Source organism: Chiloscyllium plagiosum, chromosome 7 (genome assembly GCF_004010195.1).
Source record: "Chiloscyllium plagiosum isolate BGI_BamShark_2017 chromosome 7, ASM401019v2, whole genome shotgun sequence".
In the NCBI taxonomy this organism is placed as follows: Eukaryota; Metazoa; Chordata; class Chondrichthyes; order Orectolobiformes; family Hemiscylliidae; genus Chiloscyllium; species Chiloscyllium plagiosum.
The window spans coordinates 109,190,135-109,207,547 of NC_057716.1; the positions used below are offsets into that span (position 1 = coordinate 109,190,135).

The following is a 17,413-nucleotide window of genomic DNA, read 5'->3' on the forward strand; positions in this document are numbered from 1 at the left end:
ACCTTATTTCTGATACTCCTTGCGTTGAAGTATACGCACTTGAACCCATCTCTGTGTCCGCAAGTATTCCCTGTCTGTGCTACCTTCTTCACAGTCTCCCTACATTCTTGGACATCCTGAGAAACAGCTACTCTACTTGCTGGACTACAAGTCCGGATCCCATCCCCCTGCCAAATTAGTTTAAACCCCCCCGCAGAGTGCTAGCAAACCTACCTCCCAGGATATTGGTGCCCTTCTGGTTCAGGTGCAACCCGTCCTGCTTGTACAGGTCCCACCTTCCCCAGAATTCAGTCCAATTGTCCAGATACCTGAAGCCCTCCCTCCTACACCATCCTTGCAGCCACGTGTTCAACTGCACTCTCTCCCTATTCCTTGCCTCACTGTCACGTGGCACCGGCAACAACCCACAGATGGCGACTCTGTCTGTCCTAGCTTTTAGCCTAACTCCCTGAGCTCCTGAATGACCTCCCCACCCCTCTTCCTACCTATGTTGTTGGTGCCAACGTGCACTCTGGCACCCGGGAGGCAACAAACCATCCGAGAGTCTCGCCCATGTCCACAGACCCGCCTGTCCGTCCCTCTAACTAAAGAGTCTCCTATAACTAGCGCTCTCCTCCTCTCCCCCTTTCCCTTCTGAGCCTCAGAGCCGGACCTCGTGCCAGAGACACGGTCACTGCAGCTTACCCCTGCTAGGCCGTTGCTCTCAATAACCCAACAAACCAACACTTCATTATCGTCTCTCCTAATGCTTGGTCTCTGACAGAGAACTCTGAAATATGATAGATATTTAAACACTTTTTTTAGAAAGGGTCACAAGATGGTGGGAAATTCTAACTTGCACCTCAGATAAAATTCCTGGAAAGGTCGTCGGACCGGGAATCCTGCACGTCGAATTTTCACCATTTCAAGCATCCCAGAATAACGTAGCTGGTTCCGAACAAATCCCTCATCAAACAGTTGCGGCCTCTGGGAATTACAAAAGAAAATTCTTCATTATCTTTGAAATTTTCTGCACCTCCACTCCCAAATGTACTTATCCAAGCAAGTTGGTCCCTAAGATATCAATTTCCTCGGAGTAATTGTTCTGAATCCCAGAGAACACCAACTTCAAAACACTCAAGAAACAAACTCCCAACTTATTTTCTTTGCCCCACAGGCATATTATCACAGGGGCCGTGTCTCCTCAGGGGCCAGGTCTCCCCAGGGGCCGGGTCTCCCCAGGGGCCGGGTCTCCCTGTGACCGGCTCTCCCCAGGGGCCAGGTCTCCCCAGGGACCATGTCTCCCAGTGACCAGGTCTCCCCAGGGGCTTTGTCTCCTCAGGAGCCGGGTCTCCCCATGACCATGTCTCCCCAGGGGCCGTGTCACCCCATGACCGTGTCTCTCCACTGGCCGTGTCTCCCCAGGGGCTGTATCTCCCCAGGGGCTTTGTCTCCCCGATTGTATAAAAAACAGAAAATGCTGAAAATACTCAGCAGATCTAGAACCAGCTCTGAAGAGAGATTCAGTGAATATTTCTTGCATTTGCAATTGTTATTCCATATTTTAGCACCTGCAGTATTTTGATGTGGCCTTATTTGTTCATGTACATCCCTACAATTGGACCCTAAGACTATAGGAGCAGAAATTAGGCCATTCGGCCTATCAAGTCTGCTCCGCCATTCAATCATGGCTGATAAATTTCTCAACCCCGTTCTCCCTCTTTCTCTCTGTAACCCTTGATCCCCTTGATACTCAAGAATCTAACTATCTCCATCTTAAATATACTCAATGACCTGGTCTCCACAACCTTCTGTGGGAGTGAATTCCATAGATTCACCACTCTCTGGCTGAAGAAATTTCTCCTTACCTCCATTCTAAAAGATCTTTTAGAAGGTCTAAAAACTCCAAGGCTGTGCCCTCGGGTCTTAATCTCTCCTACCAATGGAAACATCTTCCCAGCATCCACTTTGTCCATTCAGTACTCTGTAAGCTTCAATTAGATCCCCCTCTCATCCTTCTAAACTCCATTGAGTATAGACCCAAAGTCCTCAAATGTTCCTCATCTGTTAAGCTTTTCATTCCTGGGATCATTCTTGGGAACCTTCTCTGGACCCATTCCAGGGCCAGTACATCCTTCCAGGGATATAGGGCCCAAAACTGCACACAATATTCCAAATGTGTTCTGACCAGAGCCCTACAGGGCCTCAGAAGTACAATTATAGAGTCATAGAGATGTACAGCACCGAAACAGACTCGTCCATGCCAACCAGATATCACAACCCAATCTAGTTCCATTTGCCAGCATCTGGCCCATATCCCTCCAAATCCTTCCTATTCATATACCCATCCAGAAGTATTTTAAATTTTGTAATTGTACCAGCCTCCACTACTTCCTCTGGCAGCTCAGACCGTACATGCACCACCCTCTGTGTGAAAAGATGCCCCTTAGGTCCCTTATATATCTTTCCCCTCTCACCCTAAACCTATGTCCTCTAGTTCTGGACTCCCCCACCCCAGCGAAAAGACTTTGTCTTTTTACCCTACTCATGCCCCTCATGATTTTATAAACCTCTGAAAGGTCACCCCTCAATCTCCAATGCTCCAGGGAAAACAGCCCAGCCTTACTTAGATTAGATTAGATTCCCTACTGTGTGGAAACAGACCATTTGGCCCAACAAGTCCAGACCGAACCTCCGAAGAGTAACCCACCCAGAACCATTTTCCTCTGACCAACACTATGGGCAATTTAGCACGTCCAATTCACTTAAGCTGCACATCTTTGGACTGTGGCAGGAAACCGGAGCACCCGGAGGAATCCCACGCAGACACAGGGAGACTGTGCAAACTCCACACAGACAGCGTATTCAACTTCTCCCTATAGCTCAAATCCTCCAACCCTGGCAATATCCTTGTAAATCTTTTCTGAACCTTTTCAAGTTTCACAACATTTTTCTGATAGGAAGGAGATCAGAATTGCAGGCAATATTCCAAAAATGTCCCAACCAATTGCTATGTGCTGCATATTATTCATGAGATGAAGGGAGCAGATAGACAAACTGGCAGGATCAGACAATTCTAAGATTTTTAGTGTGCCAGCTAATTGAAAACAATGTCTATCACAATCTGCTAATTCAGTTCCCATTCACTACTCGTAAGTCTCAAGCCCTGGCATTACCATACAGTCCTTTGATCACATCCCCAGGATTAATATGCCCCTCAGGATTCTATTAGTTGCTTTTCTCAATCAGCAGAGAATCTCACTCCATTTTCAGAGTAATCCTGAGGTCAACAGGGAAATCTTACTCCAACTGTACAAGGTGCTACTGAGACACGTCAGGGGTACTGTGAGCAGTTTAATTTGTTAGATATTATTCTGCTGGAGGCTGTTCAGAAAAGGATGATTTCCAGTATGGCGGGATTCTCTTATCCACAGAGACTAAACAGGTTCGGACTTTACTCACTGGAATTGAAACATATCAGATTCTTAAGGGGTTTGGCAGGGTCAATGCTGAGAGGTTCTTGCCTCCTATGGGAGAGTCTAGGACCATAGGGCAAAGTCTCAGAATAAAGGGTACCAATTGTAGACCGAGAGGAGGAGGAATTTCTTCTTTCAGAGGATTGGGAGTCTTTGGAACTCCTTGCCACAGAGAGCTGTGGGGGCAGAGTCCGCGTGGATATTTAAGGCTGTCAGAGAGATTCTTGATCAGTTGGGGAATCAAGGGTTAAGGGGAACAGACAGGAAAGGGGATGTGGGAGAGGTCAGATCAGATGTAATCCTACTGATTGGTGGAGCAGGCTCAAGGGGCCAAAGGCATATTCCTGCTCTTATATTATGGTCATAACACAAAGCACAGAGCTGAAACTAGAAGTGACATGTGCCTGGGGAGCTCTCACACTTAAAGAAACCACATCGCATGCCACTGCCCAAACTTTACAATGTGCAATTGATCACTCCCTCAAATTCCCTCTTAACTTCACAGTGTAATACTGAGCTCACCTTTTGATTGTTGGGTTTGATGCAGCGAATGAAAAAGGGATTTGAAGAGCTGAGGGTTGCCATGAGTGAGTGCAGAGAGTCCTAGAGGGAACAAACACAGTGGTGAGGGAAGAATCAGCATAATCTCCATCAGCGCCACCAACGCAGTCAGTCACTCCAACAAATCTTCTCAGCCTCACCCTTATCCACCCTTCCCCTCTATCACACAACCCCACTCCTCCTCCCCATCCCCAGCATAGAAGGGCTGAGTCAGTGTGCTGAGGGTGCATGGAGAGCTCAGAAGTGAAGGATGGAAATACTACTGTCCAAGCAGAAACTATCCAAAATCCCAAGCCCTTTTGAAAATTGTGTTCCCTTTGGCACCAAGTCAAGGGAATTCTCAAATTTTGTTAATTCCACCTGGGGTGAATATCATCAGTCCTGGGGAGAAAGGGATGATGTCAGCAAATAACTTTGTGGGTTGGTCAAGGCACAAGGAATCAGATAGTCAGGGGGTCAAAGCTTCAGAGGTCAGGGATCAGTACTTTGAAGGTAAGGGGGTCAGAGTTTGAGTAGTCTAGTGTTTAGGACTCAACAGGTTAAAAGTCAAAATTTCATGGGTTGAGGGGTCAGGATTTGATTGTCATGGTGTCAGGGTTCAGAGTAGGAGATCAGGGCTTGTGAGGTCATGAGTAAGTGGGGGGTCACGGTTTCAGGGGTCAAGGTGTCTTAGCTGAAAGAGTCAGGGTTCAAGGGTAAGCTGGGCACACGCTTACCCGGAACTGGGAGCTAACAGTTGGTTTGCGCCGCTGTGTTCCCATCTTCATTGTGTCGTCACCATTATTACGACTGTAAACTCGCTCAAACAAATCGTATATAAAATCCAGCCTGAAATACAGGATCCCAGAACATGGGGCATAAACACAGCAAGCAGATATCAATATAACGAGAAAATTGCTTCTCACAGTTTGGAGATGTAATCATTAAAACAGACCCAGAGAGAGAGAGAGAGACTGACAGACAGATATAGAAAGGGAGAAACAGAGAGAGAGTGACAGTGAGAGAAAGAGAGCTTTGGAGACAGACACAGAGAGAGACAGACAGAGACAGTGGGGAGGACAGAGAGGGATATAGAGAAAGAGAGAAAGGAGTGATAGATGAAGAGAGTCAGATAGGCAGACAGAAAGAGAAACAGACAGGAACAGAGAGAAAGAGGGAGCGAGGCAGAGAAAGAGACTGTTAACTGAATTTTGACAATCCTGTGGACAGAGGGGATAGAGCCAAGACCAAACCTGGACATTAATGACTGTCTCTTTTGACAACAGTCAGCCCCTGATCGGTCTGATCTGGGCTGACATGATGGGGACATGAGGATATCATGGGAATGTTCACTGAGTTAGGCATTTGGTAAGAGGACGGAGGCCATCGATGCTTGTTTATCAACCAAATACTGAGAGGCATTGGTCACGACTGCTATGCAGTTAGCTCCTCCCACACTATGGGACCATGACATGCAGGATTTTTACTTTGACCCAGTCCTGGAGAGAGTGCCTCCATCTTGTACCCTGCGGTCTCCTGCCAGTCTCGGCAGTGTTCTCCCTTCCCAGTTAAGCATCAAGCCCTGCCCGTGGACCTTCCTCAGCCGTGCTGCATCCACTCTAATTATCTGCATGGGGCCCTAAGGCAGCTGCTAAATCCGTGAAATATCCAGCCAAGTCCAGCTCCAGGAAGCAAGCAGTCATACCGGCTATCCTTCAGGAGGTTTAGAATGTCATCTCGAAAAGTGTCCCTGTTCTTCTCAAGGAACCCGTGAACATCGTACATGACCTAGGACAGGAAGTAGGCAGTGTCAGAGTGTCAGGGACACGCAAGTATGGAGATAGTGCTGTCCTCAGGAAGAGGTTCCTGCAACTTTCTGCACTATGTGAGATAAAGACAATGATACAGATGATTAAAGCATAAAACAACTTCAACTTTATCAACAGATTAATAATGCCAAGTCCCAGTCTAATGCTCCATTTGAACATGGGTTCAAATCGCACCTTGCAGCTCACAGAATTTAAATTTGGCTAATATGACCGGACCTTAAAACTTGTCTCAGTGTCGGTGACCATGGTACTATCATCAATTGATATAAAATTCCAATTAGTTTGCTAATGTCCTTTAGGGAAGGAAATTTGCCATCACTATTTGGTGTAGACAGGCAGGAGGCTGGGGGAACACAGCAAGGCAGGCAGCATCAGGAGGTGCAGAAGTTGATGTTTCAGGTGTAACCCTTCTTTAGGACCCATCTCCAACTCCTGATGCTGCCTGCCTTGCTGTGTTCCCCCAGCTTCCTGCCTGTCCCTCCTGATGCTGCCTGCCTTGCTGTGTTCCCCCAGCCTCCTGCCTGTCCCTCCTGATGCTGCCTGCCTTGCTGTGTTCCCCCAGCCTCTTGCCTGTCCCTCCTGATGCTGCCTGCCTTGCTGTGTTCCCCCAGCCTCCTGCCTGTCTTCCTTGGATTCCAGCATCTACAGTTTTTTTGTCTCTAATCATTATTTGGTGTGGCCTACATGTGATTCTGGATTCTTAGAAATGTTATTAACACTTAGCTGGCCAATAATACGCGATGAGCAACAAATGCTAGCTTTATCAGCAATGCCCACAGCCAATGTAAAATACAGGAAAAAATCTTCATTAGGAGGACAAGAGCAAGGTGGTGAGACTGAACTTGAATAAAACACAAGTTCAGCTTCAACAGGAGTATTACGCACAGTTCTGGGCTACACACTTTTGAAAGGATGTGGATCCATTGGACAGTGTGCAGAAGAGGATTATCAAAGATTGTTTCCAGGAATTCTAGTTATGAAGATGGATTGGAGAAGTTGGGACTGTTTCCATTGAGAAGAGAAGGTTGAGGGGAGATTTGATGATGGCGTTCCAAACCATAAGGGAGAAAGAGCTGGTGGAGACCAACTGGTAGAAAGACCAACAACAAGACAGTACAGATTCAAGGCAATTGGCAAACGCAGCAAATTTGGCACAAGGAGGAATTTTATCACGGGGTGGTTACGATCTGGAATACATTGTCTGACAGTGTGGTGGCAGCTTCAGTCAAGGTATTCAAAAGGGAATTACGACTGCTAACTGAAAAGAATGGAAAGGGTTACAGGAAAAAGTCAAAAGAATACCATTAAGTGAAATGCTCAAAGGACTAGCACAGGCACGATGGGTCAAAAAACCTCCTCCTGGACTGTTAATATTCTAAGATTCTATCGTGGAATCAGAGAATCACACGGTACAGAAGAAGCCATTTGGCTCATTGAGTCTACACCGAAAAAACTACTCCAAATCTACACCAGTCCCACTTTCGAGTATTTAGCCCATAGCCTTGAATGTTATGACACTTAAGAAGCTTATCCAAGTACATTTTGAAGGTTAAGCAGTTTCCTGCATCAGTTATCCTCCCATGCAGTGAATTCCAGACCCCCACCATCCTCTGGGTGAAAAAAGCATTTTCTCAAATCCTTTCTAAACCTTCTGCCTTTGACCTTAAAATTATGGCCCCTCATTACTAATTTTTCAACCAAGGGGAATAGTTACTTTCTATGTCGCTGTCCATGCCTCTGATAATCTTATACACCTCTATCAGATCCCTTCTTTGCTTTTAAGAAAACAGCTGAAATGCCCAGACACCATCCTGGTGAATCTCCCTCTGCACCCCCTCCAGTGCAATCCCATCCTTCCCATTGTGTGGGGACCAGAACTGCACACAATACTCCAGCTGTGGTCTAAGCAAAGTCCTGTACAGCTCCAACATCACCTGCCTGCTGTTTTAATCTATTCCATGATGAATAAAGGCAAGTGTCCTGTGTGCCTTCTTAACCGCCCTATTAACATGTCCTTCAGGGACCTGTGGACAAGCACTCAAGATGCCTCTGTTCCTCTGAGCTTTCTCATGTCCAGCCATCTATAAAGTACTGCCTTGTCGTGTTCCTTTTTCCAAAGTGCTTCACCTCACATTTTTCAGGCTTCAAGTCCATCTGCAACTGATTTGCACACCTGACCAATTTGTCTATATCCTCCTCTAACCTAAGACCTATCTCCTCCCTTCAACCATCATAGAATCACTATGTCATTTGCAAATTTACCAATCATTGCAACCAACTCCCATCTCCCCCCTCCCCAAAACCGCCCATAGATATATATCACAAACATAAGGATACCAGCACTGATGCCTGTCTATACAATATGGACATTACATACTATAGGCACTGTGTGATACAATGGTCGCTGTATGCTATTGTTACAATGAGATATCAACATTGCATGAAACTGTGTGATACAGGCCTGGTATCAGACTACTGTCAGACAGACTCACCTCACCAGCATAATGTCTTATCCCAAACTGGTCATCAGTTACCCGTGGCTTCACATAGAATGAGTTACACTGCAAAAGACAGTAAAACATCCTTCAGTCTTGTGGAACTGGAGTGTAAGAATATAGAGAGTGAGTAAGAAACTGAAAATGAATGAAGAGGTGGAGAAGAAGAGAGTGAGGAAGTAAGAAAGGAGGGAGTGAGGAGATGGAGAGAGAGAAATAATGCAGATAGAGAAAGTGAGACGGTGTTCTGACAGATCCCAGCAAAGACCCCCTCACCTGGTGCTGAGTGTGCAATTTCTCAAGCAGTGTGCAGTCAGTGCCTTTGGGAAACCGACTCTCTTCATTGATCAGAGCAAGGACGCCCAGCTTCTATAAAGAGAAAAACCAAGCATGGCATACCAGTTAGACACAGAGGAAAGCTCTCTCTACACTGTCCCCCATCAAACACTCCCAGGACAGGGACAGCACGGGGTTAGATACCCAGAGTAAAGCTTCTCTACACTGTTCCCCATCAAACACTCCCAGGACAGGGACAGCAATGGGTTAGATACCCAAGGTAAAGTTCCCTCTACACTGTCCCCCATCAAACACTCCCAAGACAGGGGCAGCATGGAGTTAGATACAGAGTAAAGCTCCCTCTACACTGTCCTCCCCTCCCCACCCCACCCCCCACCAAACACTCCCAGGACAGGGGCAATACGGGGTTAGCTACAGAGTAAAGCTCTCTCTACACAGTCCCCATCAAACACTCCCAGGACAATGACAGCACAGGGTTAGATACAGAGTAAAGCTCCTTCTATACTGTCCCCAAAAAACACTCCCAGGTCAGGGACAGTATGGGGTTTTATACAGAGTAAAGCTCACTCTACAATGTCCCCAACAAATACAAACAGCACAGGATTATAAGTTCTGGTCAACTTGCTATAGGAAGGATATAATTAAATTGGAGAGGGTTAAGAAAAGATTTACCAAGTTGTTTCTGGAAATGGAAGTTATGAGTTGTATGGAAATGCTGGGGCTTTTATCGCTGGAGCAGAGGAGGCTGAAGGGTGACCATATACAGGTTTACAACATCATTAGGGGCTTGGATAAAGTGATTAGGAAGGGTCTTTTACCAAGGGTGGGGGAGTTCAAAACAAAGGGGCAAACTTTGTAAGGTGAGAGGAGAACGTTTTAAAAAGAACATGAGGAGCAACTTTTTTACGTGGAGAATGGTTTGTGTGTGGAACCAACTGCCAAAGGAAGTGTTCAAAATAGGTACAGTTATAGCATTTACAGTCAGATAGTCCTCACGAGGTATAGCACAAAAACAGACCCTTTGGTCCAACCCATCTGTACAACCAACATACTAAATTAATCTAGTCCCATTTGCCAGCATTTGGCCCACAACCCTCTAAACCCTTCCTATTCATATACACATCCAGACGCCTTTTAAATGTTGAATATACCAGCCTCCAGAATTCTTTGAGGAAGTGACAAAGTTCATTGATGAGGGAAGGTCTGTAGATGTCATATACATGAACTTCAGTAAGGCGTTTGATAAGGTTCCCCGTGGTAGGCTGATGGAGAAAGTGAAGTTGCATGGGGTCCAGGATGTTCTAACTGGATGGATAGAGAACTAGCTGGGCAACAGGAGACAGAGAGTAGTAGTGGAAAGGAGTTTCTCAAAATGGAGACCTGTGACCAGTGGTGTCCCACAGGGATCCGTGCTGGGACCACTGTTGTTTGTGATATACATAAATGATCTGGAGGAATGTATAGGTGGTCTGATTGGCAAGTTTGTAGATGACACTAAGATTGGTGGAGTAGCAGATAGTGAAGGGGATTGTCAGAGAAGATAGATAGTTTGGAGAGTTGGACAGAGAAATGACAGATGGAGTTCAATCCGGGCAAATGCGAGGTGATGCATTTTGGACGATCCAATTCCAGAGCAAACCTTATAGTAAATGGAAAAGTCCTGGGGAAACGGATGTACAGTGAGATCTGGGTGTTCAGGTCCATTGTTTCCTGAAAGTGGCAATGGAGGTTATTAGAAAGGTGAGGAAGGCATATGGTATGCTTTCCTTCATCGGACAGGGTGTTGACTACAAGAGTTGGCAGGTCACATTACAGTTGTATAGGGCTTTAGTTTGGACACATTTGGAATACTGCGTATAGTTCTGGTCGGCACATTACAAGGATGTGGATGCTTTGGAGAGGGTGCAGAGGAGGTTCACCAGGATGTTGCCTGGTATGGAGGGCACTAGCTATGAAGAGAAGATGAGTAGATTAGGATTATTTTCATTAGAAAGATGGAGGTTGAGGTGGGACCTGATTGAGGTCTACAAAATCATGAGAGGTGCAGACAGGGTGGATAGCAAGAAGCTTTTTCCCAGAGTGGGGGACTCAATTACTAGGGGTCATGAGTTCAAAGTGAGAGGGGAAAGGTTTAAGGGAAAGCTCTTTACACAAATGGTGGTGGGTGCCAGGAACACATTGTCAGCAGGGACGGTAGAGTTGGGCACGATAGCATTATTTAAGATGTATCTAGACAGAAAGTGAGAAGAGGGATACAGATCCTTAGAAAATAGGTGAGATACAGGTTTGTTATTTGGGCATCATACAATCTGGGATTTCTGGAATACTTCCTAGAATTTCTGCTGATTTCCTGGCCTTCATGAACTGCAAAATCTCCTACCTTTTCAATCAGGTCTAAACACTCGGCATTATCCATCCAATCAATTGCTTCCCAACTCATTCCTTCTCTGCAGAAATAAAGAAGTGGATATGAGCTGGTGTGATTTTCCACAGGCGAGAGAATGACATCAGTGGGCTGCACTTCGAAAGGGCAGGGCAGGTTTAAGGTTGGGCTCAGAGGTTTGAGCTTGCTGAGGTCACCTCACCTGTTATACTCCAGCTGCTCCAAGGAGAAGATGTGTTTGTTGAAATATTCCTGCAGTTTCTCATTGGCATAGTTAATATTGAATTGTTCAAACCGATTAATCTGTGTCAAGAGAAGTCAGTGTCAGCTCTGCAATGCTCAATTCTCATCTCTCATACCTCAACCAGAACATCTAGGTCCCTTACCCCTCACTCACATCCTCTGCTCCAACCATAACTTCTCAAACCCTCATTCTACAATCCATCATCCCTCATTTAGGACAACATCTCAACCCCTTACCCCTTAACTCCTCACCCAAACCTGTTAACCGCTCACCCCCCAGCCACACACGCCCAGCCTTTCATCCTTGAATCTCCATCACAACTTCTCAAAGTCTCCTCACAATCTTTCAACCTCTTACCTTCAACCATGATCTCATGGCTCCTCACCCCTTCACCAGAATGTTTTGACTCCCTCACAACACAACAAACTCCTTGATACCTCAGACTTTGTTTGTGGATGGAACTGAGGGTTTGGAGATGGCAGACCTCTCCCCACCCTCTTTCTCCTCAGTTAGAGCCTGAACTATTCACCCACCTCAAAGTTTTCAAAACCAAAGATGTCAAGAATGGCGATGGATTTGAAACTCTCCTTTCCTTTGATCTTTGTGTTAATTTTCCTAATGATCCAGGAAAAGCACTGGGAATAGAGTGCCATGGCCATGGAATCCCGGGAGTCAGCAGCCTGAAATACAGGGAACGGAACATTAGTGTACACTCACAGACAGATTCACAGCACAAGAACAGAATTAAACCCTTCGCACCTTCCTGCTGCTTCAGACATGACATGGACTGAGAGGCACAGGGTACTGTTATAAAGCGGAGGTTGATCTCCCTCTGACAACTAAAACAGAATCACCAAAAGGGGAGCGTCTCACCCTATAATCTGTTAAAAAGCATTTGAAAAAGGATGGGATTCATTTTTCAGCAACTTCTAGTGGTTAAGTAAAAGAAATCTCTGACACTCACTTCACAATCAACAAGTGACATTTTATTTATCTAATTCTAACAGTGAACAACTTAACTAAACTATCAACAAACCAAACAATTCCTAACTACATTCTGGATCAGTGGTGCTGGAAGAGCACAGCAATTCAGGCAGCATCCGAGGACAGGCAAAATCAAAAATATGGATATACTAAAATTGGAACGATACAGAGAAGATTAGCATGGCCCCTGCGCAAGGATGACACGCAAATTCGTGAAGCGTTCCATATTTTTGATTTTGCCTGTCCTCGGATGCTGCCTGAATTGCTGTGCTCTTCCAGCACCACTGATCCAGAATCTGGTTTCCAACATCTGCAGTCATTGTTTTTACCTTTTTAATTCCTAACTACAAACTATTCCTGAATGATGCAAGATTCTCATAGTCATGGTATGCTGTTCCAATAAATACAAGTCCCATTCTATATAACAAAACAATAGAATTTAGTCTCTCGAAATTACAGCCAGATTATACGTCTTCCAGAATATTCTGTGTCTTCTCCGCTAGAATCTTTTGCCAGGACTTTAGATAGTGTTCTGTGGTACCATAGTAAATAGATGGTGCTTTCTCTAAAAGTTGTGAGCTGTTATCTCTTAGCAGACAGTAATTGGCTTTCCCCGATATTCCAAATGCCCTTATCTTTTATACTCTTGATGGCCTACCAATATGTTTACAATCGGATTGGTCCCAGGTTATCAAAATTATTGGATTTAAATTTAGAACATAGAAAAATACAACACAGAACAGGCCCTTCGGCCCATAGTGTTGTGCCGAAGATTATTCCTAAACCAGAATAAATTAACCTAACCCATGCACCCCTCAAATCACTGCTATCCATGTGCATGTCCAGCAGTCACTTAAATGTCCCCAATGACTCTGCTTCCACCACCACAGCTGGCAACGCATTCCATGCATTCACATCTCTTTGCATAAAGAAACTTCCTATGATGTCCCCTCTATACCTTCCTCCTAATGTCTTAAAACTATGACCCCCCATGCCAGTCAATCCTGCCCTGGGGAAAAGTCTCTGGCTATTGACTCTATCCATGTCTCTCATTACTTTGTATACCTCGATCAGGTCTCCTCTCTTCATCCTTCTCTCCAGAGAGAAAAATCCGAGCTTAGTCAACCTCTCTTCATAAGGCAAGCCCTCCAGTCCAGGCAGCATCCTGGTAAACCTTCTTTGCACCCTCTCCAAAGCCTCTGTATCTTTCCTATAGTAGGGCAATCAGAACTGGACACGATATTCCAAGTGTGTTCTCACCAGGGACTTGTAGAGCTGCAGCAAAACCTCATGGCTCTTAAACTCGATCCCCCTGTTAATGAAAGCCAAAACACCATATGCTTTCTTAACAACCCTATCGACTTGGGTGCCAACTTTGAGGGATCTATGTACTTGCACACCCAGATCCCTCTGTCCCTCCACATTGCCAAGAATCCTGTCTTTAATCCTATATTCAGCATTAGAGTTCGACCTTCCAAAATGCAACACTTTGCATTTACCCAGGTTGAACTTCATCTGCCATTTCTCAGCCCAGCTCTGCATCCTGTCTATGTCGCACTGCAGCCTGCAATAGCCCTTGATACTATCAACGGCACCTCCAACCTTTGTGTCATCTGCAAATTTACTAACCCACCCCTCAACCTCCTCATCCAAGTCATTTACAAAACTGCAAAGAGCAGAGGCCCAAAACAGAGCCCTGCGGGACACCATTCAACGCTGACCTCCAGGTACATTACTTTCCATCTACAACCACTCTCTGCCTTCTGTCAGCCAGCCAATTCTGAATCCAGATAGCCAAATCTCCCTGTATTGCATACCTCCTGACCTTCTGAATGAGCCTACCATGGGGAACCTTATCAAATGCCTTGCTGAGGTCCATATGCACCACATCCACTGCTTGACCTTCGTCGACCTGTCACCTCCTCAAAGAACTCAAAATTTGTGAGGCATGACCTGCCCCTCACAAAGCCATGCTGACTGCCTTTAATCACGCTATGATTTTTCAAATAGTCATAAATCCTATCCCTCAGAATTCTTTCCAAAACCTTGCTGACCACAGAGGTAAGACTGACTGGTCTGTAATTGCCAGGGATTTCCCAATTACCCTTGAAAAAAGGAACAACATTCGCCTCCTTCCAATCCTCCGGTACAACTCCCGTGGAGAGTGAGGAGGCAAATATCCTCGCCAGCGGCTTAGCAACCTCCTTTCTCGCTTTCCGAGCAGTCTAGGATACATCTGGTCTGGCCCTGGGGAAGTTCCCTTTCCTTGGTGAAAACCGAAGCAAAAAACTAATTTAGGGGTTCCCCGATCTGCTCAGACTCCATGCACAAGTTCCGCCCGCTATCTATGATCAGCCCTACCTTCTCCCTGATCATTCTCTTATTCCTCAAGTGTGGGTAAAAGGCTTTTGGGTTCTCCCTAATCCTTCTTGCCAAGCCTTTTCGTGCCCCCTTCTGGCTCTCCTCAGTCCATTTCTGAGCTCCTTTCTAGCAAGCCTGTAATCCTCTAAAGCTGATCCTTGCTTCCTCCACCTTACATAATCTGCCTTCTTCCTTTTGATGGGACGTTCCTCTGTTCTCGTCATCCAAGGTTCCTTAATCTTACCCTTTCTTACCTGTCTCAGTGGAACAAATTTGTGCATCACTCGCAACAACTGCTCCTTAAATAGTCTCCACATGTCTGCTGTACCCTTTCTGTGGAACAATTGCTCCCAGTCTGTACTTCCCAACTGCTGTCTGATAGCATCATAATTTCCTTTTCCCCAATTAAATATCTTCCCTCGGTAACTGCTCCTTTCCCTCTTCAAGGCTATAGTAAATGTGAGGCAGTTGTGGTTACTCCACTCTCACCACTCTCACCGCGAATTGAATAGGTTTTTGGTAGCTAAGGGCCTAAAAAAAATTGATTGGCTAAATTTAAAAAGACTGCTGCTTGGCCTTTCGATACAAAATGTTCTCTGTGTACTAGGAAACTCAAGCTGCTGCCAGACATCCATTTTAACTCTAAGACGTTTGCTCCAGTATGAGCTGTGCCCTGGAAAGGCGAATGGTGCAGGAGGGTTTGAACAGAGCAACAGTGAAGTCATGCTTCAATTCTATAGGAGCTTGGTTAGACCACACCTGGAGCGCTGTGTACATTTGGTCTCAAGTTCCAAAGAGGGAGTGCAACAAATGTTCACCAAACCTGTTCCCAGGAAGGCAGTACTAACCTATGACGAGAGACTGGGCAAAATGTGCCTGTATTCTGTAGAATTTCAAAGAATGAGAGATGATCTCATCAAAACCTACAAGACACTTAAAAAAACAGAGTAGATGCAGGTAAAATTATTCCCAGGTTGTGTAGTCTGGGACAATGTTTAACAATGAGGATGATGTGACTTAGGTCCGGGATGAGGAGAATTTTGTTTTAAAACTCAGTGTTGTGAATTTTCAGAATTCCATCCCATAGAGGGCTGTGGAGGATCCAGCTTTAAGTATGTTTAAGGTAAAGAATGAAAGATTTCTGGTCACCAATGGTTATGGGGTTATGTGAATAGAGTGGGTAAAGGCATTGGCCTGCCCAATCAGCCATTATTGTATTGAATGGAAGGCAGCATCAATAGGCAGAATGGCCTACTCCTGTTGCTATGTTATAAGATCCTGCCCAAGCTGTTCCAGTACAGTTACAACACTGGCATCTACCCAACAATATGGAAAATTGCGCAGGTATGCCCTGTACACAAAAAGCAGGACAAATCCAAAACAGCCAGTTATTGTCCCATCCTGTCCCACTGCTACTCTCAATCATCAGTAAAGTGATGGAAGGTGTCATCAACAAAGCTATCAAGCAGCACCTACTCAGCAATAACCTGCTCAGTGATGCCCAGTTTGGGTTCCCAGGGTCACTCAGCTCCTGACCTCATTACAGCCTTGGGTCAAACATGTACAAAAGAGCTGAATTCCAGAGGGGAGGGGAGAGGAACAGCCCTTGACATCAAGGCTGCATTCGACCGAGTGTGGCATCACGGAGCCCTGGCTAAACTGGAATCAATGATAATTGGGGGAACCTCGCCTGTGGCTGGAGTCATACCTGACACATAGGAAGATGGTTGTGGTTGTTGGAGGTCAGTCATCTCAGCTCCAGGACATCTCTGCAGGAGTCCCTCAGGGAAATGTCCTCGGTCCAGCTGTCTCAGCTACTTCATTTATGACTTTCCCTCCATTAGAAGTGGGGATGTTTGCCAGTAACTGCACAATGTTCAGCACCATTCACTATTCCTCAGATACTGAAGTGGTCCATGTCCAAATGCAGCAAGGGCTGGACACTATCCAGGCTGGGACTGAAGAGGCACATTGCACAAGTCCCAGAAGATCTCCAACAAGACAGAATTTAACCATTGTCTCATGGCTTTCAATGGCATTACTATCCCTGAATACCTGTATCAACATCATGGGGGAGGTATATTTGGCCAGAAACTAAACTGGATTAGCTTTACAAATACAGTAGCTATGAAAGCAGGTCAGAGACTACGAGTTATGTGGCAAGTAACTCACCTCCTGATTCACCAAATCTAGTCAATCATCTACAAGGCACAAGTCAGGAGTGTGATGGAATACTCCCCACTTGCCCCTGGATGGGTGCAGCCCAGTGACACTCAAGAAGCTTGACACCATCCAGGACAAAGCAGCCGCTTGATTGGCACCACACCCACAAACACCCACTCCCTCCACCACCAACGCTCAGAAGCAGCAGTGTGTACTATCCATAAGATGCACTGCAGAAATTCACCAAAGACCCTCAGACAGCACCTTCCAAACCCACAACCGCTTCCATCTAGAAGGACATGGGCAGCAGATACATGGGAACACCACCCCCTGCAAGCTCCTCTCTAAGCCACAGGACTGATTTGGAAATATATAGCTGAAAATGTGCTGTTGGAAAAGTGCAGCAGGTCAGGCAGCATCCAAGGAGCAGGAGAATCAACGTTTCGGGCATGAGCCCTTCTTCAGGAATGAGGAAAGTGTGTCCAGCAGGCTAAGATAAAAGGTAGGGAGGAGGGACTTGGGGGAGGGGCGTTGGAAATGCGATAGGTGGAAGGAGGTTAAGGTGAAGGTGATAAGGTGAGGGTGATAGGCCGGAGAGGGGTGGGGGTGGAGAGGTCAGGAAGAAGATTGCAGGTTAGGAAGGCGGTGCTGAGTTCGAGGGA

General features: G+C 45.9%; 1 protein-coding gene and 1 pseudogene across 1 annotated transcript in view; one reads left to right on the top strand and one right to left on the bottom strand.

Moving 5' to 3' along the window:
- Window positions 1–17,413, bottom strand: part of LOC122551865 (unconventional myosin-X-like) — a 230,211-nt gene that overhangs the window by 125,579 nt on the left and 87,219 nt on the right. The window contains exons 12-20 of the mRNA XM_043694412.1: window positions 11,777–11,923; window positions 11,202–11,302; window positions 10,997–11,063; window positions 8,596–8,688; window positions 8,317–8,385; window positions 5,701–5,783; window positions 4,733–4,844; window positions 3,978–4,058; window positions 842–966 (exon numbers count right to left, since the gene is read on the bottom strand). Coding sequence (XP_043550347.1) covers window positions 842–966; window positions 3,978–4,058; window positions 4,733–4,844; window positions 5,701–5,783; window positions 8,317–8,385; window positions 8,596–8,688; window positions 10,997–11,063; window positions 11,202–11,302; window positions 11,777–11,923 — 878 coding nt within the window. The remainder of the gene's footprint in view (window positions 1–841; window positions 967–3,977; window positions 4,059–4,732; window positions 4,845–5,700; window positions 5,784–8,316; window positions 8,386–8,595; window positions 8,689–10,996; window positions 11,064–11,201; window positions 11,303–11,776; window positions 11,924–17,413) is intronic.
- LOC122552068 lies at window positions 12,360–12,459 on the top strand (annotated as a pseudogene).